The sequence below is a fragment of the Aquila chrysaetos genome, chromosome Z, assembly GCF_900496995.4.
Source record: "Aquila chrysaetos chrysaetos chromosome Z, bAquChr1.4, whole genome shotgun sequence".
Taxonomy (NCBI): Eukaryota; Metazoa; Chordata; class Aves; order Accipitriformes; family Accipitridae; genus Aquila; species Aquila chrysaetos.
The window spans coordinates 66,224,923-66,249,715 of NC_044030.1; the positions used below are offsets into that span (position 1 = coordinate 66,224,923).

The window sequence follows — 24,793 nt, forward strand, 5'->3', positions numbered from 1 at the left end:
ATCTGTTGAATTCCCTTTCCATTGCTAGCAGCAGGAATGAGTTTCTGCTTCATGAGTCAGACATGATAAAAAAATTTATATGAACAGCTAGTGATTGTCCGCTGTATCTCAAATTCAACCTTATTGGACTTAAAAGAACTCAGTGAAACTTTGTGGTTATATGTAAAATATAGTGCAGTTTCTTAAGGGCCGTTGTGCTGAATTATAACAGGATTACTATGAGTGCTGTAGTCAGTGGCAAATACTACTGAACAAAATTTACCATCATCTAACGTGCATGTTTTAGGATTAGTTCACTTCTTGTATAGACAATGCAAGTGATTTTCTCTCCCTTTACCACTGTTTACAAGGTATGTAAACTATTACAGAAGTATCTTCTCTGACATGAAGTGGGTGGACATTATTAGTTTCCAAATTAAATTGCTGTATGTTTTCTTTTCTAATCCAGTTATACTTGTTATTTCCTTAACATAATGACCTTCAATGTTATGTTTTTATCTCAAATTTGAATGGTTTCTATTGTACTTAGACAACATACTTCCCTTATATTCAGGCCAAAAATAAAATACAGTGGTTTGTAAGGACTGCATGTCACTATTAGTCCAGGAAATGAAGGGACAAAATAAGATGCTCCCCATTATTGTCTGTATGTCTGAATTAATTATCTTCACTGCAGTATCATCACAGATCTCTGTTAGGAACTGCAGTGCCATTCTGAAGGAGTAAGAGATGAAACAGTTTATCTAGTACACTGTTAATGCAACCACCATCAGCTGAACAGAGCCTTGAAAATATTGTCAAAATCTTTCTAAACAAAGATACAAAAGCAAACAAAAAGGTTATTTTTTGAACACTATTCTTTCTATTTTTCTAGGTATTTCTTGAAAGCAAGGACATGCTTTTAAAAAGAGATGTGAAAGGTTAAGAATCCTAGCTAACTTAAAATGGCATTCTCTTATGAGGTATGGATCTCTGGGCATTTTGGTGTGATGTACACAGAGAGCTCTGAGATGCTAATACAAGGCTAATACGTGGGTACGGCTGGAGCAGTAGTTCTCATATTCAAGCCTCAACTCACTAGGGAGGTTCCAGTCTCCTGTGAGGAGGCTCAGGCAAGTTCCAGGAAAATTAAAAGAAATGTACTTTTCTAAATCATTTTCAGTTACAAATCTCAAATGTAGAATGTTCTGTTGCTATTGAGTCTTCAGCAGTCTTAGTGCTTTTGAGGATTCTGTGGTGAAATAAGCGAGGCAAGTAGAGAAAAAAAAATAATTTGCCTTGACTTCGTATAGAAAATATTGACAAAAAGGTATGATATACTTTTTTTTTTTTTTTTCTTTTTTTAGCTAAAGCTGCCGGGTCCCATTTATAGCATACTTTGCAGGGAAGTGTAAATATTCTGTACTTAAGCAACAAAATGTTCTGGCAGTGTCTTAGCACACTGGTGTAATAAAGAACTGGTCATACACCTGTTGGTTTTTAAAATTTAAATATGAATATTAGTAGGTGACTGGAATGAAAGTCAGATATTTAACTGTAATTGAATGTCTCCCTTAATACTTATTTACTAATTATAAAATAGGTATACAAATGGAATACACAATGCTATAATTAACATATAGCTATTACAATACATGTGCTTTACTCTTTCTTATAATAAAGCATTTTTAAAATGAAATCTAGGTAAGCCTGTGTATTTGGTTTGCGTGGCAAGGTTTTGGTAGCAGGGGGCTACCGGGGTGGCTTCTGTGAGAAGCTGCTAGAAGCTTCCCCCATGTCCGACAGAGCCAATGCCAGCCGGCTCCAAGATGGACCTGCCTCTGGCCAAGGCTGAGCCCATCAGGGATGGCGGTAGTGCCTCTGGGATAACATATTTAAGAAGGGGAAAAAAAACCTGTGCAATTGCAGCTGGAGAGAGGAGTGAGAATATGTGAGAGGAGCAACCCTGCAGACCCCCAGGTCAGTGAAGAAGGAGGAGGAGGAGGTGCTCCAGATGCCAGAGCAGAGATTCCCCTGCAGCCCGTGGTGAAGACCATGGTGAGGCAGGCTGTCCCCCTGCAGCCCAGGGAGCTCCACGGTGGAGCAGATATCCACCTGCAGCCCGGGGAGGACCCCATGCCAGAGCAGGTGGGTTCCCGAAGGAGGCTGTGACCCTGTGGGAAGCCAATGCTGGAGCAGGCTCCTGGCAGGAGCTCTGACCCTGTGGGGGACCCACGCTGGAGCAGTCTCTGCCTGAAGGACTGCAGCCCATGGAAGGCCTCCACGCTGGAGCAGTTTGTGAAGAACTGCAGCCTGTGGGAAGGACCCACACTGGAGAAGTTTGTGGAGGACTGTCACCCGTGGAAGGGACCCCATGCTGGAGCAGGGGAAGAGTGAGGAGTCCTCTGCCTGAGGAGGAAGGAGCGGCAGAAACAATGTGTGATCAACTGACCACAACCCCCTTTCCCCATCCCCCTGTGCTGCTGGGGGGGACGAGGTAGAAAATTTGGGAGCGAAGCTGTGCCCGGGAAGAAGGGAGGAGTGGGGGAAGGTGTTTTAAGATTTGGTTTTATTTCTCATTACCCTACTCTGATTTTATTGGTAATAAATTAACCTAGTTTCCCAAACTCAAGTCTGTTTTGCCCATGACAGTACCTGGTGAGTGATCTCTCCCTGTCCTTATCTCAACTCACGAGCCTTTCGTTATATTTTCTCTCCCCTATTCCAGCTGAGGAGGGGAAGGATAGAGGGCCTTTGGTGGGCACCTGGTGTCCAGCCAGGGTCAACCCACCACAGCCTGTATTGCATAGGGGCATGGCCACAGGGACTGATCTGGCTTTGTGAGATCCAAGTCTTATCACCTCCTTTTGATTGGAGGTTACCATCTCTATGGTCTGTCAAACTGTTGGCTTGACTGGTCTCTAACTTGGTGTGAATTTTTTGGGCGGTGTATCATTTCACAAAACTGAGTGAGAGAGTGGTCAGAAGAACTGTTTAACCGGCAGAACCAAGGAAGAGATGATCTCCAGATTGTGAGGACAGAAAGATGGTCTGGGCCAGTTAATGTGAATGTACTGCATCTAGAGTAATTAATCCGATTACTCTTAGGAACCCTCTTTTTGTAGGTGGAGGCTCAGAGAAATTTTGGAGCTTCCAACTGGAGAAGCAGATAATACTTCTAAAAAGATGAAATCATTCCTCCAGAGGTTCTGAGCTAAGCTTAGATAGGCAAATTTTAACCAGATCTAACCTTTCTCCATAGTGTGCTCCTTTCAGCCTCTGAGAGGAAACATGAATCTCCCAAATGTAGTTATACAGAAATTGTGTTCTTTAATAACTGACTAGAATGCAAAACATCTGGTTTTAAGTGTCTTTGTGGTATAGGCTTTTTTTCCAGAAGTTTTGCAAAAGGACAGTTTATTTTGGCCACTGTTCTTTCACCCTTTCTCTCTGTAGCTGGAAAAATTTCAATTTTATACTGATCTTCAAAGATGGGAATGTTAGCATGAGAGGATTAACATACTCTTTTTTTTTGGTTTTAATTTACTTGTATTAATGCTTGCTGTATGCTAGTTTTTTAAAAATAAAACTAAAGATTTTGCCCTTAAGAGCTTACAATGCAGGAAAAAAACATATTCATATGTGGTTAGTTTCATTCTTGAAACCTGACATTCCAGTAAAATTTTAAAAAACAATTTAGGCTCATGTTCTCCAGGGAAAGCAGGTATCAAACTGTGAGCTAATTTCTGGCATAGGTCTCAGGCTCCAAACCCAGACATATGTCTGTCTGTGTTTCATCTTACATCTGCTAGAAATTATTCTCCATCCTCCAAAAGCCACTTCAGTAATCAATACTCCTTGCTCAAAATATTTAAAAACATTTCAAAAAATGGAAAAAAAACCTCAACCTAGTTGCTTTCTGTATGGAGTCATGAGTTGTCTCAGTCCAATACAAATCTAAAATAACTTCTATTTGTATCCTAGATTTTGGTAGGATTGTTAAGAGTTCATGTAAAAGAAAGGGTTTGGAGCCATAGGATGCATGTGTGTAGTTTTATTCTTCTTGTTTGTATGGTCCCATAAATTCAAAGATTTGTTATATCAGTCAATAAAAATTCCTATCTGAAAGAGGATAGAAACAAAATATATCCTAAAAAATCAAGCCTTCCATCGTAGCTTGTTAGCAGACTGGGAGCTGTTGGCTTCTTTATGTCTGGACAATTTTGAAAGTCATAGAATTGCTAGGTTAAACAACAAAATAAAAGTTAATAATACTGTAAAAGTTAAGATGGTCTGCTTTTACACCTCTGTTATTTTACACAAGTATTGATGAACTTGTACGTTTATTTCACTTCCAGAAACTTGGTGATTATTTTCTGTACTGGCAATTATAATCACTACAGATAAGTATTAATTTAGTCAGCAACTGAAGCTGATCACAAATGCTACATGACAATGTAAAACCAAGGCTTTAGTCTGTGACACTTGTTTCAGTGGTCAGGCAAAACTTTCTGGGTGTTTGAACACCATCATGTCATGCTGCCCTGTAAACCAGATCACTGACTTGGGCTATATCAGTTCAGCAACCTGTGAAACAGCCCCATTAGTGATGTGGTCTACAGCAAGCTTCTGCATGCTATTGTTCTGCCACACCTGAGGAGCTAAGGAATTGCTGCATGGTAAGAATTACAGATGGCAGAGGAAGGACCTCAGACTGTCTTGGCTGCTGATGCCAGTCATCTCTCCAACAACCTTGCCTTTGTATCTTATCTTTATTTCAAGTATATGACAATTGCCATTATTTCACTCATATGTCTTTCTGTAGCATTACTACAGAAAAAAATGTAAATTTTTTTTCAAAGCACATAATAGTCTTATTCATTCTTAAAACAATCCACTAAATTGGTCACTGTCATCATAAGATTTTAACAGATTAGAGCTGGACTTTCTAATACTCTGTTCATTTTAAATTGCTGGTGTATTAAGCCTAGGTATAATTACAGCTTAAATTGCATTTTACAAATATTACCTGTGATTATGGATTAAGATTACAGTTTGAAACAGTGATACAGTTATGACAATGCAAAATATATTTTTTTGTATCAAAATGTCCTTTAAGATTGACAGCATATCTGTTTCTTAAACCTAGAGGAGGTGAAAAGTCTTTGTTCATAACGACTAAAAGTTGTCCCATGTGGCCTGTGTGAAGGACTGGAAAACTCCATTAATTCTGAATTAAAACCTGCCCATTTATAATACGCCATCGCTATCCGTGTGTCTAATTGGTTTCCTTCTTCCCAATCTCAGAAGAAAAGCCAAAAACACTAGCAGGGATGGGCTTTTACCAAAAATGGCTGTCAGCAAATTATCTTAGTTTACATCAATATATACACTAATGCTGTTTACACTACTGACCTGAATTCAAACAAGGTAGCCTAGTGAAAGTTTATCTACTTGTATGCAAGTCTTATTGGCATGAAGCTACAGTAAGGTTTCTGTAGAAGGAAAAAACCAGACACACACACATACACATGATTCACCCCCTCCCCCTGCCAAAAAAAAAAAAAAAAAAAATTGTCTGACTTCTTGTAGTTGCCTGGATGGATTCTGATGCAGTACTTTCCATTCTACTTGCAAAAGTATTGGCAGTGTAATATAGATAAGCCTGTACTTCCGCTGCCTTTTCTGTGTTTCTCGGAGCTAATGATTTTTATTTTAAACGCTAATATGCTTTGATTATCTGTCAAATTGTACTTGGTGTTCAAAATGTTAGGTGTACTCAGAAAAATATTGGATTGAATGGGGAATATCGGAAGTGTGCTTATAAATTCAAATACATAAGATCAGATCAGACTGATCCAAAGGGCAATGCCAGTGTGACTGCGAGGCTGCTGTTTTTCATTTGTGGAAAGTCACGATGGCTAAAGGAAATCCCTGTCAGCTGGGAAAAGGTTAATGTTAAAACCATCCTTAAGAAAGGCAAAGAGAAGGATGAAAATACTGTAGACTGATCAGCCTCACCTCAGTTGCTGGAAAGATCCAAGCTCATCTCTGAATCTATTTCCAGACCTGTAAAGGACATGAAGATAGTCCAGACTACTCAACATAGAGATTTACCAAGAGCAAATAATGTTTGATTGACCTGACTGCCTTCCGTGATGACAAGACTGTGTGGAAGAGAGAACAGTGGGTGTAACATACCTTCAGTTTAGTAAGGCTTTTGAAACAATCCCCCCAAACATTCTCATTTAGAAACTGAGGAAGTCTGGACTGAATGAACAGACTGTTAGGTGGGATCAAAGTGTAGAGACTGATGGCTCAACATCTGGCTGGCAGCGGTAACGAGCACATCACTGTGAGGGGTTGATACGAGAGCCCATGTTGAAGTGCAGAGTTCAGCAGCCAGACAGGATAACCTGAAGCACCGACACAGGCCGGCAAGTGACTGACTGGGTCACAGCCCTGCTGGAAAGGACCTGGGGGCTTCAGTGGGCTGCAGGGTGGACAGCAGCCAAACAGTGCACCCTTCGTCATAAATAAAACAAACTATGTGCCAAAGTGACTGTAGCTAGTGGATTGGGGGGGAATGCTGGGAGCCCAGGAGAGGGCAACCAGGATGGTGGGGGCCTAGAGCACATGATGGGTGATAAGTGCCTGAGGGGGCTGAGCTTACTTAGTCTGCTGTGGAGGAGGTGAAAGGCGATCTAATGGCACCCTGCGGCTACCTGAAGGGTAGTTGCAAAAGACAACAAATTTAAGCTCTTCTCAGTGGTGGCATGCTGTTTAAGCAGGGGCAAGGCCCCCTGATTGGGAGGTTCAGACTGAACATCAGGAAAATCTTCTGAGGTTGTCCACTGGGAGGTTGGACTGGACAACCTCACGAGGGCCCTTCCAAACAGCAGCTCTGTGATTCTGTGAGTGAAATTGTAGTGAGATTGTTCACAGAAGCTGTGGCTAATTTTAAGAGTGTAGAGGGAACTAGCGATTGTGAAATACAGTCCCACTGCAATATGGGAATGGAGGTAAAGAGGGGGGGAGAAAGTTTTTTCTCTTCTCTGAGTTTTTAATGGAATTGCATCCTATATGCCTATAACCCACATTGCAATTATCTCCATTGTTTATTTCATTTTGGATATCATTCTCTCCTCTTGTCTCACTTCAGTCTTTCTCCTTCCATCTTCTTCCCATTTCTGTGTCCTATACTTGCTGTCAAAACTGTCACAGCTTTCTATGGCTGGGCAAGCGGTAGTATCTAAGATGTCTAGTTTGGAAATAGTCTTGTATGTCTGGATAAATAGCAGGAGAATCAGAACTTGATAAATGTATGAGTTCAAGCTCAAGTTTCCTTCAATGGAAGTAATACTTCAGCTCTTTCCCATTATTTACAATATTTATCACAACTTATTATCTTGTCTGAAATCGGTTGGTGAACCCAAAAGTTATTAGGGAAGGAAAGAAGAAATGAAGGGATGATGGATGATTATCAGGATTATCTAGGAAAGTACTGTTGGCTTGGAAAACACATGGACTGGGAGTTTTGCCCAACAGAAGCTTGCATGTACACAGTTAAAGAGTGAATCTTGATTTTATGAGCACTGTGTGTCTGGGAAGGAAGGCTGAATTTTAAGATGGAGAATGGGAAAAAATGCATCAACATATTAAAGAGTTGACATAGGTGTACATTTCCATTAATAAGAAATTAAGACACTTAGAAAGAAGTTTACAAGGTTTAAAATGATTGCAGATCTGTGATGGAAAGGGAAGAAGGATGGCAAGACCAATTTTGTGATTGAGGAAGTAGAAGTTGTGCATGAAGATAATCAGAAGGGTGTGATGAGTAGATGAACACTGATTGGAAGAAAATATGTGTTTTTGTAAAGGTACTGTAGGAGAGACATTTTTGCAATGCATTCTTGCTTAGTACGGATACTCAGGCAAAGAGAATAGAAGGACCAGAGAAATACATATTAATAATTTTCAAATGAACACCTGCATGTGTCTTTTTCGTATTTGGTCAGGAGTGTAGCAATAATAATTTTGTCATGAATAAGAAGAAGTGTTAGATTTTAGAATATTACCACACAGGACAAATAGGAATTCTACTCTTAAAAAAAAAAAAAAAAAAGCAAGCAAAAAAAAAAGCAGGAACTTAAAAAAATGCAACTTCTTTCAGTTCTGGATTATTGGTCGTACATGAGCACAAAAGAATCTGAAATGTAAAACTAATTTAAAAAATTCTTTTTAGGATGAAGTTCCTGTTGTGTAAATTTTAACTTTAAATTATTTTTTCTGCGGCAGTTACAAACTGAAACCAGTGGTTTATAATATGAAAGCTTCTCTGTACTAGTAGGCTCAGCATCGCTATAATTAAACCTTCCTCACACTGATTTACAGCCAATCTTACTCGCAGGGGGGAGAGAGCTTACTCATCGGTGAAGATGGGAGACCAGGGAAGGTTTCAGGTTGGCAAACAGACGATTTCTGAACCTGATGTGCCAAAGATTGAAAGTACGTGTCGTGGTTTAGCCCCAGCCGCCAACTAAGTACCACGCAGCCGCTCGCTCACTCCTCCCCCGCCTCCCGCAGTGGGATGGGGAGGAGTATCGGGGAAAAAAAAAAAAAAAAAAAAAAAAAAAAAAAGTAAAACTCGTGGGTTGAGGTAAGAACAGTTTAATAATTGAAACATAATAACAAGAACAACTACAACAACAACAATAACATCAGGAAAAGGAGGATAACAAAAAGAGAGAGAAACAAACCCCAAGAAAGACAAGTGATGCACAATGCAATTGCTCACCACCCGCTGACGGATGCCCAGCCATTCCCCGAGCAGCGATCGGCCCCTCCCGGCCAACTCCCCCCAGTGTATATACTGGACAAGGCATCCTATGGTATAGAATATCCCTTTGGCTAGTTCGGGTCTGCTGTCCCGGCCATGCTCCCTCCCAGCTTCTTGGGCACCTGCTCAGTCGGCAGAGCACGGGAAACTGGAGAATCCTTAACATAGGACAAGCGCTACTTAACACCAACCAAAACACCAGTGTGTTACCAACGTTATTCTCACACTAAACCCAAAATATAGCACTGTACCAGCAGCTACTAGGAAGAACATTAACTCTGTCCCCGCCGAAACCGGGACAGTGTGATATGGGGAATAAGGGGTGGCGGGGGGAGGAGTTTAGGGAGTAAGAACCCGTTTTTAGCCCACGCAAAGTTCTCGGCCGACTGGGGCGTGAGCAACTTTGCCACCGGCCGTCGCTTTGCGGTGCGAGTCCCTCTGGGAGGGGGGTCACGTCTGGCCAGCAGCGACCCGCCGGTGCGGTGCCGCCGGCTCCCCCGGCGGCAGGCCAGCCAGGGGAGGAGGCGGGCCGGAGCGGCGGCAGGGGGAGCCCCCCGCGCTCCCTCCTGGTCCCTCCCGGTGCTCCCCCGGGCCGGGCCGGGCCGGGCTCGCCGCCTCCCGCACAGCCCGGCGCGCTCTCCGCGCTGCTCGCAGCCCGCCGCCGGCTGCGCTCTCCCCCGCCCTGGCTCCAGCCCGGCGTTAAATATTTCCGAGCGGGAAGCCAGCCCCTCTCCTCCTCCTCCTCCTCCTCCTCCCCCTCTCCCCGCCTCCCCTCCCGAGTGTCCAGGAGGACTCGGCGGCGCGGCGGCCCCAGAGCCGGCCGAGGGGAGGTGCGGCAGGAGCTGTCCAACTTTTCAGCACAGTTTCCCCGCCGCTGCCCGGAGGAAAGCGGCGGCCGCCGACCCGACCCGACCCGGCCCGGCCCGCCCCGGCCCCCCGCCCGCCGGCGGCATGGAGGCAGAGCGCGGCGGCGGCAGCGGCTTATCCGCGCCGCCCGGCAGCAGCGACGGCGCCGGCGGCAGCGACGGCGCCGGGGGCGGCGGGAGCCTCAAAGCCCCCAAGCATCTGTGGCGGCACGAGCAGCACTACCCGCCGCAGCTGCGGCAGCACCAGTTCCTCCAGCACCAGCCGCCCCCCGGCCCGACGCCGCCGCCGCCGCCGCAGCCCGCCTCGCGGGGCCGCTGCCTGGCCGGGGCTCGCGTCAGGCACCGCGGCTACTCCGACACGGAGCGGTACCTCTACTGCCGAGCCGTGGACCGCGGGTCCTACGCCGTGGAGACCGGCCACCGGCCCGGCTTGAAGAAATCGCGGATGTCCTGGCCCTCCTCTTTCCAGGGACTCAGACGGTAGGAGAGGGCTTGGCCCACAGCTCCGGCCCTGTGCGCGTGGGGGCGCGGCGGCGGGGGTGCCGCTCTCCCGCCCGCCATGGCTGCTGCCCGCCGCGGGGAGGGGAGCCGGCGAGGGCCGCCGAGGCGCGGGCACGGCGGGACTCCCGTCCGACCGCCCCGCTCCCCGCGGCGGGAAGGAGAAGAAAGGGACGCCGCGCGGCTGCGGAGGCTCCGAGGGGGAGGCGGCGCCGGGCTGGGGAGCCCGGGGCGGGAGGCTGCGGGGAGCGGGGCAGCTCGCCTCCCCGGGCCCCCCCCGGGCGGGGTCTCTCCTGGGGCCGGCGTGACCGGGGCACGGTCGGCGGCACGTCGTCCCCTGCGCGCCCGTCTGTGGGTGGAAAAGCAATCGCGAAACACGTGGGTGGGAGCGGGACCGCGGCTGTGCCGGCACGGAGCCGCCAGCGGGGCGGTGGCGGGAAGCGGGAAGCGGGAAGCGGGAAGCGGGGCCCGGGCCCCCCGCTTCCCGCTTCCCGCTTCTCGCTTCCCGCCGCCGCCCCGCTCCGCTCCAGGGCCTCCCCGGCTGCCCCTCCTGGCGGGAGCTGCCCTTGCCGCCCGCCCTCCCCGGGAGCCTGCAGCGCTGGTGCCGGGTGGGAAGGAGGCAATTCGCATGGTGTGTGCACAAAGTTAAAATAATGAGATCTCTGGGAGCGGGGGGGGTGGGGTGGGCGGGGGGACGGGGACGGGGACAGTCCGGCAAACGCAGGGTCAGGGCCCGGCGAGTTTGAGTGGGCTTAGATGAGAAAATAGGCTAATGGTTTCTTAGCCAGAGGGAGGAGTCCGTCATCTACTCGTCTATTGTTCCCTGTTAAATGAGCTGTAGATTTCTTTTGCGGTGCATAGCTCACCAATGCCTGTTTTGCCCTTGATGGCTATCACAGGCATCTGTTTTAAAACCAAATTCTCTGTCAAAATCAGTAGGATATTGTATTTGATCGAGCAATTTATTACTCGGTCTTGATTTTCGGTAGCTGGAACCACTTCCTTTTAGCGAAGGGCACACGCTTGTATTTGAATATTAAGCAGACATTGTGAATAAAGGATTTATGGAGAGAATGGTGGGCAGAGGGACAATACTTAATACTCAGTTACTCTGTAGATTTTTGATTTCCTGGCTTACCAGATTTTTATAGCATGATACGCTCGATGAATAAATAATAGAATCCTTTCTGAACGAAGACTGCTTTGTGTGTTTCTGTGGTACACCCTGTGTTCTTTATTATGGAGCCTTGGCCATAAATCTGAGCAAGACATACTTGAATAGTCTCTGGCAGTGTTTGCTCTATTTCTACCTGATGTTGGTTTCATTTCCACTTCGTATATAATTGAGAAATAAAGACAGGTTCAGCAGTTCTAAATTAGAACTACACTTTCACATCAGTAATCTTTAAAATCTGACTTTTAATATCTTTGGTTTTCACGCAGCCATTCTGCTTCTACATCTTTGCATCACTTGTGTGAACTCATGCTTGTCTGAAGTTAAGGATGGTAAATTTTTCACTGTGTAAGATTTGAAAGAACAAATCATATGCTTCAAAAATGAACAAATGTTCAATTTAATGCTCTTTTCAATACATTCCTGTTTCTTTTGTAGAAAAAACACTAGGTACCCAGGGTTTTTAATCTTTAGGACTGAATGCATTTCTGTTTTCTGAAGGCAAAGAAGTTTAATTTTTGTAAGTTGTAATGGTTGGTTTGAGCATATTCAGCATTATTCCATAAGTGATTAGTTATTGAGGGGATGACAAGTCAAGGTGGGAAGGGAAAGTACACATATTATTTTTTTGTTAGGATTTTGGGGCCATTTTAAGATTTTAAATTACAATTCTTATTTTGCCTATTTAAATAGGAATTTAAAATTCTCTATGAGCAGTATTTTTGTTTTTTAAACCTCCTTTCTTTTTATAAGTGCAACAATGTTGTTTAGACAAGACATGCTACTTTAAAATACAGGGTGGGGAGGTCAGTGGTTTTTATTTTCATTTTATGGGATTGGTAAAAATGCCTCAGATGTGCCTCCTTTTTAGAAGTACTGAAGCAAAGTGGAGTAAAGAAGCTCAATAAAATTGACCATTCCATGACATTCTTAGCAAAAATAAATTCTCACAGTTAAACATTTTGAATGAAACAACCAGCTGTAGTGTGGAAACACAACGTGAACCGTAACAAATTGCTTTACAAATATGTTCAAGAGATATCAGAAAAGGCTGCTCTTTCTAGGACTTTCATTTCAAGTTCTGGGTCAACTACTTTTTTTCATGGAAAGCAAAGCAAAATCTCTCCTTAGTATTCTTGTAAAATCAGTTACTTGCAAAAAACCCCAATACTTTTGAAAAAGACACCAGTCCTTTTTGAAGTATTTCAGTTCCCTTTTCATATTAAGACTTTTTAATATTTCTCACTTATTTAACCTGTTTGTCAGAAGAACATTCCTCAAAGGATTACCGTGGATTTGTTATGGTCTAGGTTGATAAGCTTGTCTTTCAGAAAACCCCAAATTACTCTGAATATGAGAGGGTGCGAAAAATTGTGTATAGAACTGTACAGAAAACACATCATGTATTAGGGATAGTATTAAACATTAATGGCTCAAATGTGCAAAAATTATACCCATAGCATTGTTTTTCCAGAATTTGTTTTGCTTTCCTCTGAAGATATTCTAATTCTTAAAACCTCAATGAAATCCATAAAGGAACACTTAAGAAGCCAAATACAGAACTTTGAAGTTTCTTCTATTTTAAGTTTTGTAGAAAACTTAAAAATATGTAACAGTTATATTTTTCAAAAGAAATGAGAAGGAATTACATATGTTAAAATTACAGTTAGAACAGACTAGTACCTCTTTATTATGGAGACTGAAGACAGTTAACATTTAAAAGGCAAAATCAACCAGCAAAAATTCTAAACTGAATTAGTTGAAAAACACAATGCACTTGTAGTTCAGAATATGAAGTCTTGTTTATAACCATTTCAATGCTTACTCTGGCTCCATATGATTATCAGTAACTTTGTATGCAGTTTATTTAGTACAGCACTATATTTCCTTCAAGGAATACAGTAGCATTTCATTACACAGAACAATGCATCAGAACCATTGACTGATGTCTTTTTCTTAAAAGTCGAGATTATTCCTATATTTTCAAATGAGAAGGTAAGTGCGTGCTTTGAATTCATATACACAAGAGCTATACAAAAGCCAGAGGAGTCAAGAAGATAGCTGGGACTATCTGTGATCATTTTTTTTTTTGCCATTTGTTTACTGTGTGGTCTTAGGCAAGTCAATTAATCTCTCTCTGGCACTGTTTTCTCATGTGTAAAACAAAACCAGAAATACAGTCATTACAGGTTCATGTTAAAGTGATTTTTTTAGATCATAGAATAAAAGTTACTATGTAATAATAAATAGTAGTAGTGGAACTGGGAAATAAATACTTCAACTCAAATAATTGTCCAGTCATTAATGCAAAAACATTCAGAGTAATAAATGGAGGTGATGTTCTGGTTATCTTCAAAAATTTCAGGTACCTCTATTTGCTTCTTATGTAACTATCACTATTGCATGCTCTATATTCACAGTTTAGTTGTTTAAAAAAAAAAACCTTAGTATTTTTAAAGGCCATTAGTCATATGTCAATTAAATCATCTTGCCGTATCATCTTTCTATGTTCTATTTTTCAATACTGAAATTTCAGACTGGAAAAAATAAATACCGTTGGTCCTAATTCCACTAGTCATGGAATTTCCCAAGATGTTGTAACCTTAAGATACATCCTAATCTCTTAGACCTTAGACTTCTTTTTATCAGGTTTCCCAGACCATCATTTTTTTACAGTAGTTCTCCTGTAAATTTTATCTCAAGTGATTTCCAGGTCTAGGCTTCTTCATGAAACCGACTTTTCATCTGTATTTATACATAAGCAACTGCATAAAGGCGAGGCAACATTAGCCTTTCACAATCCAGTAATCCTGGTGCTTGTTCCCTAATGTTGTCTATTTGAAACTATACTTTGATAAGTGGCCATTAAAATTAGTTGCTATCAAAAAAATCTACTTCCTCTCCCTTTCCATTCCTTGTATGGGACTGGGTCTAACCAGGTAGCATCCACCACTGCTTTGCTTACATGTGGAGATTGTTCTGAAGTATCCTTTTTTTCTTGAAGTGTCAATCTTGTCCTTATACCACTCAATTAAGGGTTAAGAAACAAAATTAACATCCAAGATTGAATGCAGTGTAGTATTTCAGTGGCCCGGAGGCTTTATTCTCTATTAGGAGAAGAAAGGAATTTTATGTTAGTTTCTCAACTTTCAGAAGTCTGGGATACTGTATGGCACTGTAATCATTTAGCTAGATAAGCTCTTGGTTTCTGTAGCTACAAATAGAGCACCTGGAAAAATAACACTGCCTTTGCAAATCTTGACAAAAGTCTGCTGTGTACTCCAATAAAACGCACGCTTCTTTCCATCCTAAACCCCATTCTGTTCTCCTGCTTGGTTTGAAAATCTGGTTTTTATCTATTATGTCCTAACTACTTCCACACAACCTAAGGAAAAGGAAGATGAGTGTTTTCCAACTTACAGGGCAATAGAAAATGCTCTCAGAATTTAGTAGCAGTCTCTAATTAAGAATTTTGTTGTTTACATGTCTGGCAGTGTTTTATTGCTTTGTTTACTACTAAGTGGTACTGGCACCCAAGATGTTACAATAATTGGCATATGCTAGCCCTCCCTCAAAGATAAAAATAATTTTTACAACTTAGTAAACATTGCTAGATTAATGTTCTTTATGAATTGTCCATAAAGATAAACCAGATAAGAAACTCATATTGTCAAATGTTTTAACTAAGTGACTATAAGGGCCTTATTTTCATGTTTGTTTCAAAAGGCTTACATTTTTGGATGGTTAGAGTTGTGTGACCTGAACAATGCAAATAGCATTAATTTTCATGCTGTTGGAATTTGTAAAAATATTAGCTTTAAAACTGTTGCTGTAAATGAATGGTGCCAATTTCCTAATTTAGTGAGTATAGAAACCTGGTAGTTTAGCAGTACAAGCCCATCATAATCAAACGAGATTAATCAGGACTTAAACACTTTTTGTTAAAGACATAGCCATGTAAAGTTCTACCTTAAAATTATTAACATAACTGTTTAATATATTTCTCAATGAGAACTATGTAATGCAGTTTTTCTTTTAATATTTTTAAAATAGGTTTTAATATAGCAACATTACTTAAGTATTAAATAGTGCTGCAAGACAAATTTATAAATAATAATTTGACAGCATTTATTAATGTCTGTCCAAGAAGAGGTTATGTAAAGGAACACACAGACTCATGGTGTCAGCTCTGTGGCACTCAGCTGATGCTCTAAACATCTCTCCTTGGGACACCACGTGCACAGCTGAGGAAAAATTTAGATGGGAATTTTGTGTAAAACACTAAAAGAACCTTAGTGAATTTCTTATAAAAGTTATCTTAAATGGAATTAAATAATTTTAACTAACTAACAGTGCTCCTCCATTAGAGAAGACTTTGGAGCTAGCACATGTTTGGAGAACCTGTGAGATTATGTTGATGTGTTAAAACTGTGAATAGGAGAGGAAGCTGGGAACACATAGGTCCAAAAGCAAGGCAGAACCATTTGACTGCTAAATAGGTCATCTTGATGGACAAGTTCCAAGACTGAATTTTTTGCTAGTGGAAGGCAAGAGTTTAATGAAGAAAGGGTGTTAGACAAACCCCATTCCATGTCACTTGATAGAATGGTTTGAAAGGAGGTTGGTAAGTGCCAACATGGGGAATGTCAACTTTCCTTTGCCAGTTTAACTGGTATGAGGTATATTGCAGCTCTAGAAAAGAACAGCATTGCTAGAAGTGTTTATTCTTGGAAACAAGAATGTAGCTTATTTCTGAGAGCATGGGTTCTTTTTTTGGTAATATAGTGGATCACCACCATGTCTGGATCAAATCCGATGCTCTTCTGGTAATCTAGAGAAACTACATGTAGTGATGCTTGTTTAGACTGCATATTTAAAAGTGATTATAACATTTGCTAATAGGAACGAAAATGTATAGGTAAGATAGTAAATTCTGTTGATGTTTATTCTGAATGCAACAATCCTGTTACCTCTATCTCTTCCTTGATGTATTAAGGTCTTAAGTTATGTGTAGCAAGGGTTACAGGAGGGAGGCAGTATCTGTCAGCTATTGATAGCTAGAAGATGCACCCCTGTTGTTCATTCCCCAAATTCTTTTCAGTTGTATCTGTCCCCTCTGCCATGTCTTCCCAATGACTTAATGTGTCCTGCTGTGAAGACTTCAAACTAACCACTTAGCTTAATAATGTAGCTGCTATTACTCGTAAGAGCCTGCCTAGTTGCAGTTACTTTAAATAGGTCTGTATTACAGTATTGCACTACAGTATTTGCACTATAGTTTCTGACTATCTTCTAGTACATTAAAGAAAAATAACTACAGACTGATGAGAAATAAGACAAGTTCAGATGCTCGGTTAACTTGGTATGTGCATATAAATGTGAAAGGGCCTGTTGTGGTAAGAGACACCACGAGAGAGAAAATAGAGACATATAGCATTATAGAATCATGGAATCACAGAATTACTTAGGTTGGAAGGAGCCTGTGGAGGTTACCTCATCCAACCACTGCTCAAAGCAGGTCTATTCAGAACAGGTTGCTCAGGGCTGTGTCCAGTTCAGTCTTGAACACTCCCAAGGATGGAGGCTCCACAGCCTCTCTGGACAAACTGTTCCAGTATTTGACCACTTCATGGTAAAACATTTTTCCAATATCTAATCAGAATTTCCTATGTTCTGACCTGGGTCCTTTGTTTCACATCATATCACTGTGCACCTCCAAGAGCCCGGCTCCATCTTCTTTGTATCCTTTCTCTGATCAGGCAGGCAGCATGGCTCTCCAGGTGCAGTCTCACAAGTGCTGAATAGCAACTCCACAGGTCTAGTGGAAAGTCTAGTGCTGGAAGCATTGTTTTCCACTGCTATTTATTAGATGATACACTATTTTAGGAATGACTGGATGATTAGGTAGATCAGTTTGCGTAGATTATCCCTTCACTCTGTTTGTCCTTGTGAGGCACCTGTAGCTTCTTTTCTCTCAGATTTCAGGGATAGAGTTCAGATGCAAAAGTAGTCGGGGGGGGGGGGGGGGGAGGTAAAAAAAGAACTGTGCCTTTCTATCAAATAGTTTGTTGGGGAATTTAGTATCTCTCAGAGATGTTGTCAACATTCCCACTCTTGCCCCTCCTACCTCGGCCCAAGCTGATCTAAGGCCATGCAGCTCCAGACAGGAAAAATAGCCATGATGGGAATGGTTTGCTCCAGGGACAGCCAGCTCTCCCTCCAATTCCAGAAGTTAAAACACTTCAGAACAAAAATCATACCTAATTCACTAGTGCAATACTTGAATCTATGCCTCTGACTGTTGAGCTTAACTTTCTGTTACTTCTACTAGTCAAAGGTTTCGGAGGAGAGCATTACATGATGCGATGCCATGAAGATTGGAGACTGTAAAATGTGCCTTGAAACTGAATTCTTTTCTTTCCTTTTGCTGCTGTCATTATATCCTTTTCCAAAAGATGTTCCCAAATTTGGCCTCCCTGGAAAATAGGCCCATTTCTTCTGGACTGTAAAGTGCAGAAAAACTGCTGGGAAGCTCATGTCAAACAAGAGCAGAAAGGTATAAAGGAAAGAAAAGCAAAAATCTACCATCTTTGAGGTCTTAAAAATCACTAGAAACTGTTATATTTGGAATAATATCTTAGCTTAGTTTTGTTATTCCTCCTGAACCGAAGTCTTAGAGCTTCATTCCCACAGGGAAGTAAATGTGTAAAATGAGCGCTTGGTCATACATAAGGGGGGCTAATCAAAACTGACACATTAAATATCTATGTGTAAACAGGTATTTGGATGTGTATTTAAACACACACATGCAAAGGCAACCAAAACACATTCAGTCATAGGGAAGTAAGTCCAGCTCTTGAATTTAGAGTTAGGGGGGTCAGTTAACAGTATAAATTTGTACTAAATATAAAGAGCAGAGTTTCAGGAGAATATAAAGTACTGCAAAGCTGTGCTCAAGGGATCTGCAAGTTCATGAGGCAAAAGTGCATTTTCCAACCCCCTAGGATATGTTATAATAGAGGGATGAAAATTTCCTGTCAAATTTTGAAACTGAGAAATCACTGGATAGACATCACTCAGTTATCACCGTAGGTTATCACACCTATGTTTTGGGATGTGGTCATGGTCACTTGTTTACAGAAGCTGATCATAAAGAGTGATCAGAGTTAGAGCAGCTTCTATTAAAATTACTTTTCCTGTTTTGGACACATTCATCATTGTTTTCAGTTATTAGCTCTAAACTATAATTTTATGTTAAACTCATGAACTTCTTTTACATATTTACTTATTTTTCTCTCCACTTAGAAAATGAAATAGCACCAAGTGAAGGGACTTTTTATAGAATTGAGTAGAGGTGCTACTAGTAAATAAGCGTGGTAGTAAATGGAAGGAGGATAAATATTCTGCTGAACTGTTCTACTTGTTTTTATAATATCAAATAAAAAATATCAGAAATTTAAGACTGAGATGCTTTTTTTGCAGATGCACTTGTGTGTGGTCTCTCTCTCTCTCTCTCTCAGACGCTTGAGACATCATTAAATAAAACAGTAGTAAAATCCCATCTAATGATAGGATAATGATATAAAGAACTGCTGCATGTATACATGTGCTTCAGGAACTGATGTTCATTTTTTTTCCCTCTGTCCAATAATAAACATTACATTATCAGCAACTCGCATTTCTCTATGCACCAATGTTCTAGGAATTTTTAGGCATAATCTGTGCTTGGCTGTGAGAATAAAAACAATTTACTCTTAAGACAGGTGTTTTGATATATCGATATTTTTTATAGACTTTCCCATATGTGAGCAGAAGAATGCCTCCGTGATATTTAACATTACAGAAATGTCACTAAAGATTCATCTTATTTTCCTCAGTTAACAAGGAGTAAATACTGAAGACCATAAAAAAAATTACTGAGGTGGTCACCTGACTGAGCAAACAAAGCCCTCCACTAAATCTTCACTAAAATTGTCTGGCAAGTCTCAATATCTTTTGACCACTTTTCTGACTAGCTTCCATCAGTCTATCTCAACAGTGATTTGTTGGCTTTCCTTAGGAACTAAACAAATTTACACTCATGCTTACTGACTAGAAACCAGTAACAGGAAAGGTGGTCACCCGGAAAATGTAGATTTTAATAGGGTAGCCAACAGAGTAGGTGTATGGCAGGAGATTGTTCTGAACAAAGTAGTTTTCTGCCCACCTCATACTGACATGTGTCATTGTGAAAATACAAATAAGCTAGTTTCCTGTACTGATCTTTTGAAGACTAGCAGAGCTCCTTGGATTAAGGAGTATTTCATGTTTGCAGTATGTTTTTCTTCTGGAAAAGTTCTGCAATATTTAAAAAACTAAAAGTTACTTTCTGTGAAAGGCATAGCAGATCTTTTACATACACATTTTAAAACTGTATGGCAAAAAATATCTTGTTTTCTGTTTATTGTCTTAGAATCATGAAGCTGGGAGAGACCTCATATCAGAATCAGCTACACCTGTGTCAGATCTTTTCTTTTTTCCTTAATTTTTTTTTTTACTCCATATTTTTAGGGTTTTAATCTAGTTGCTCCTTTCTTCTAAACTTTTTCCAGTTTTGATCCATAACTTTCATTATATAACATGCCTCAAACTGATCAAAGCCTTCAGCTAAGGAAATGCTAGGAGTGGGTAGTGCAGAAGCATAGCTTAAGTGTTCTGCAAGTTATGCTTCTGTTTATTTATCCTAGTTTGATGATTGACTTTTTTCCAACAGCATGGCAATATTGTATCATAATAGGCTTCTAATGCACAGTAACCCCAAATGCTTTTCAATGGAACTGCTATCTAATTATTATCTTGCAGTTGAGCAATTTCCCCCAGTTTTATGTTCCTGCAAATCCTATAATAATAAATAGAGAGCAAGTACTTCCTTGAACTCATGAAGCATGAAAAATGACTATAATCAATACATCTTTATTTTTATAATGTAACTTGTAGTATAGGGTAAGCAGGAAGCTCTGTTAGATTGCTAAAACTTCTGATGCAACATTTAGTGTTCTGTAAACAGCTAGAAGAAAAGCTCGTGCCTTGATAGTCCCATTGAAATAACAAGCAAACACGGATGCCATAGTAATAGAAGTCTTAGTGTAATATAAAGGGTAGTGTAGTGTAAAAGTAAAATATAGAGTGGGGTTGTTTTTAGTGACAGATGCATAGGCAAAGAAAACAAGGAAAGGAAGTAACTTAAAGTGCCTCTTTTCTTGGGGTGAAGTATGCAGCAAATAATTAAATTATTCATTGTGAAATTCTTATGCCTGTTAAATAATGCATCAGTATAGCATAATCCACATGAAAGGAAACAACTGGCTAATCCTTACCTGGATCACACTCAGAAGCAAAACTATATCAGCAAAGTTTCTATTGTAAACTTTTTCTATACACTTGTCCAAAATGTACATTAAATTATTTCTGACCTGTTTAACTTTTAATGTCTATAAATGTCATTGAAAAATTAATGACTGGATCCAGGAAGAATAGAAAAAGAAAATTATCAGATCTGGCAAATATTTTTAGTATTGTTTTAGAAAACCTTGATGCCCAAAATGTGAATTCTAATATTTTATTCTACCTCTATTTGAAGAACCCTTCTTTTATCAAAGTATATCTGCACTTAGTAAAGGTAAGGAATCTTAAAGTGTAATTTGAAAAACAGGTCAGAATAAAAAAAATTGGTTTGAGTTGGCAGTAACAAAACTGAAAGAACAAAGAAATTAAACTGGTACATAAACCTACAGAAATGAGCAGACTGAAACCCATATGTACATTTTCTGCCCTTCCAACCATATAATATTTTCACTGGTGCATAAGCAGGAAATTAGCTGAGAAATTACACATAGATAGATGTCAATTAATTTCAATTCAGAGAGCTTAATCGCTTTGATTCTTGCTTTAGATACATTACCTGTAGTTTAAGATTATGCATTATTACCATGCACAAAATAGTGAAAGAGAAACTATTCTGCTTCTGCCTCTGCCTCCCCTTCCAGGAGCTGTGTAATAATCTAATTGAAGTCTGAATTTCATTGAACTTTGCCTTCTTAGACTTTGCAATAGGAAGGTGATAAGGCTGAGAGGTCCCAGAGCATTGCTATCTTTAAAGGCTTATTTATTAGGAGAAAAACTCTTCTGTTAGTACTAAAAAGGCCTTTGGCTTAATGTGAGCCTTGATATTGCTCAAATTCAACTTTATGACTTGTTTGCCCTTCTCATAAAGAGAAAGAGAAACAAAAGAGAGGTATGCAATATGCGATTCAAACAGTCCTAACATTTTTCAGCTGTATAGGTTTATTCAGATAAGAAGCTGAATGCTTTTTCAAGATGCTGCTTTGACAGTCATTAACAATGTGATATGATGAACTGAACACGTTTGATATGTAGGATATCGCATTTTAATACCAATTTGCCCCCATACTTGGTATATCTCAAAGGTACTGAAGTCTGAATTTTTATTTAAGTATCCAAGATTTTTGATGCTCCAGTTTTACCATAAAATGCAGCTTAAAAGAAATGAAGATTATTATTATTTTAGATGGAAAAAACCACCCACAACTTTAAATTAAAATTATTAGTGAAAATCGGTAATGAATATCTCAAGACAAACTTCCTCATGTTCCCAAGAGTTGGAAGTATTATGAACTTAGCAAGTGCTTATTTTAAATACCCTGGATCAAAATCTCTCATTTGCCAAGATAAGCTTAAAGTGCACAGCCTTTTCAAGGGTAGACCACCCTTGTGCAGTCCCATTTTCACCAGAAAAAAAAAAAAGATGCCTTGGCATCTTTGTGTTGACTTCCTAAGTGAACCAAAGGGTTCAGTAGAATGGAGCTCAGTTCCTCAGTGTCTGATTCCCACTTTTATAGTCTCTTGGCCATTAGGGAGGATATATCTAGCTGTACCAACTCTTACGCCATATGTGAAAACCCAGTAAGAATTTCAAATATGTATGTGAATATGTATTCCTCAGCATGAAAAAAGATGTTTAAAGACAGACTAAAGCAGTGTTACTCTTCTGTTTTCAAAGTTCTTATCATGATATACATGTAAAAGTACACCATTTGAGCAGACTTTATAAAACGCAGCTGATGGATCTTGAATAGTTTGGAAGTGTTAAATTCTGCTTTCCTATCTATCATTCTAGGTAATAATGATGATTTACCAATCGTGTATTAAATGTACACCAGTTTCCTTGCTTCTAAGAAATGACTTTGTTCTGGGACTTACATAGCTATTTTAGTTTATGACATGGATCATATTAACATTAAGGATGTTAGCAGAGAAAAAAGAATTTTTTTAATTTGGAATTAAATGGATTTAAATCCATTCACCACCTCTCTTTGGGCCTCGCCATGCAGCCAGTTTATACCCAGCAAGGAGTACACCTGTCCAAGCCATGAGCAGCCAGGTTCTCCAGGAGAATGCTGTGGGAAAATGTATTAAAGGCTTTACTAAAGTCCAGGTAAACAACATCCACAACCTTTCCCTCATTCACCTAGTGGGTCATCGTGTCATAGAAGGAGATCAGATTGGTTAAGCCGGACTCGCCTTTCCTAAACACATGTTGACTGGGCCTGATAACCTGATGACTCATTCCAAAGATCAAACCATCCAGCAATAATTCAAAAGATCCTAAAATTTAGGTATATGATAGGAGATTGCAGTTGCAAGGAAAAGAGACAGTAGTTACGGGCAGCTTAACCTAGATCAGAATTCTGAAGTGTCCTAAAAAGATTTCCTTCCATATCAGAAGCTTCTTGCTCACTTAAAACTGCGGAGACAAGCATCTCAGCTGGAGTATCTTGGAATATTGGATCAGCACAAGAAACCAGTGTTTTAGCATTTACATAAGGCAGTGTAGTTGTAAAACACTAATAAGTGTTGATACTGAAAAAAAAGCACCTTCTGATTATGTTCATTCTCAGAAGGGAAGCATAGTTCCAAGTCATTCCTTAAGCACTGTACCTGCACAGTGCAGCTTTTAAATTATATGAACTTCCATTTCTCCTTCCACAGATTTTGTAAATGCTTCTGAGTTTTATTTATTTCTGTATGATCTGTCAGCACTTCTCTCTCTTGGGGCAGGCAGAAGGGCATCTAATTGGAAGGAAGGTGGTGGAGTCAGATAAAATTGCCTTTTTTTTCCATTACTTAGAAGGAACTTAATGGGCCTTTGGGAAAACATTAAAATTTAACACCAGTGAAATTCACATGTGCTACAAGTGGTGCAGATGATAATTTTAAGTGTTTTTTGGTTTAAAATACTTTAATATTTTTTCCGTTTCTGTTTTTTCATCATAAGATGTCAGCTGTTGCTTTTGATACTGAAGGATAATTTTATGTGAGATGCTAACACTGGGTATTACCTGACATCTGAATACGCTTAATGTATGGCAGGATGTATGGTTTGCAATTAAATCTACAGTAATTGATCCCATGCTGAACTGTTTGACTGGTCAGGCTTGATAACTTTAAGTCACGTTCATGTAGAATATTATCAATATTTTTCCAAATGTCATGGGAAAGCAGCCACTCCAATGGAATTTGAAAGAGAGTGATGGTTTAGTTTTGCAAACCACTTTCTGGTGGATTTCTCCCTAGCAATAAGAAGAGAACACTTTCAGCTTGTTTGAAAATTTGACAACTGCTAATCGAGGGTTGGCATTATGAACTGATATGGAAGTGGGAGTTGTCATACAGGAAATAAGATATAAGTAAGGTGGGGATAACTAATGAACAACCTGAAGGTGAAAGGAGCAGCTTGTATTCGATGCTATGGAAAGGGGAAAAAGACAGCAGGGGAATTCACCAAGGGAGACAGAAGTGTTGAAGAAATTGATTAGGTAATTTTCTTTGCAGCAGCATTCTAGGTGAATAAAGGAGATATAATAAGGCTGTGGATATTAGTGCTATCTTTGCAAATGGATAGGAAAAGTTGCATCTAAAATCTGAAAAATGGGTTTTGCTTTCCAGTGTGCACTTACTACATTGCATAGAACACCCCTGAACAAGTGTCAGTTACAAATGCACTCATACTCTTAGGCAGTTACATTCACCATTGTTCAGTTCCTTGCTCCATCTAACCTCAATATGTATAGAGGAGTTGTGCATCATCTGACCTTATTTTGGGAATTCTATAGGTACAAGATCATATGTATGTTACTCTAGTACTTGAAGTCTTCATTTCCTATAGATTTTTCTAAATATTTATATTTTCTAAAGGTATTTCAGTAGGAATGTTATAACATGATTTTAGATAAATATGAAATGGTACTTAACCTGTTATCCATTTGTAAGTGAAATATGAAAAAAAGCCCCGAAGGATGTCTCCCAGCATGTCTGGTTTGTGCCCATTAGTAACAGAAAAAGATAGCTCCAGATTTTTTCATAGCACGTATGGTATTC

At 40.3% G+C, this 24,793-nt stretch overlaps 1 protein-coding gene across 2 annotated transcripts in view; it reads left to right on the forward strand.

The window, feature by feature from the left end:
• Positions 1 to 24,793, forward strand: part of PDE4D (phosphodiesterase 4D) — a 659,227-nt gene that overhangs the window by 227,850 nt on the left and 406,584 nt on the right. The window contains exon 1 of one of the 2 annotated variants that reach the window (XM_030004267.2): positions 9,648 to 10,164. The exons of the other annotated variant lie outside the window; for it this stretch is intronic. Coding sequence (XP_029860127.1) covers positions 9,770 to 10,164 — 395 coding nt within the window. The 5' untranslated portion in view covers positions 9,648 to 9,769. Of the gene's footprint in view, positions 1 to 9,647; positions 10,165 to 24,793 lie in introns of those variants that run through there. 2 annotated transcript variants of the gene reach the window in all.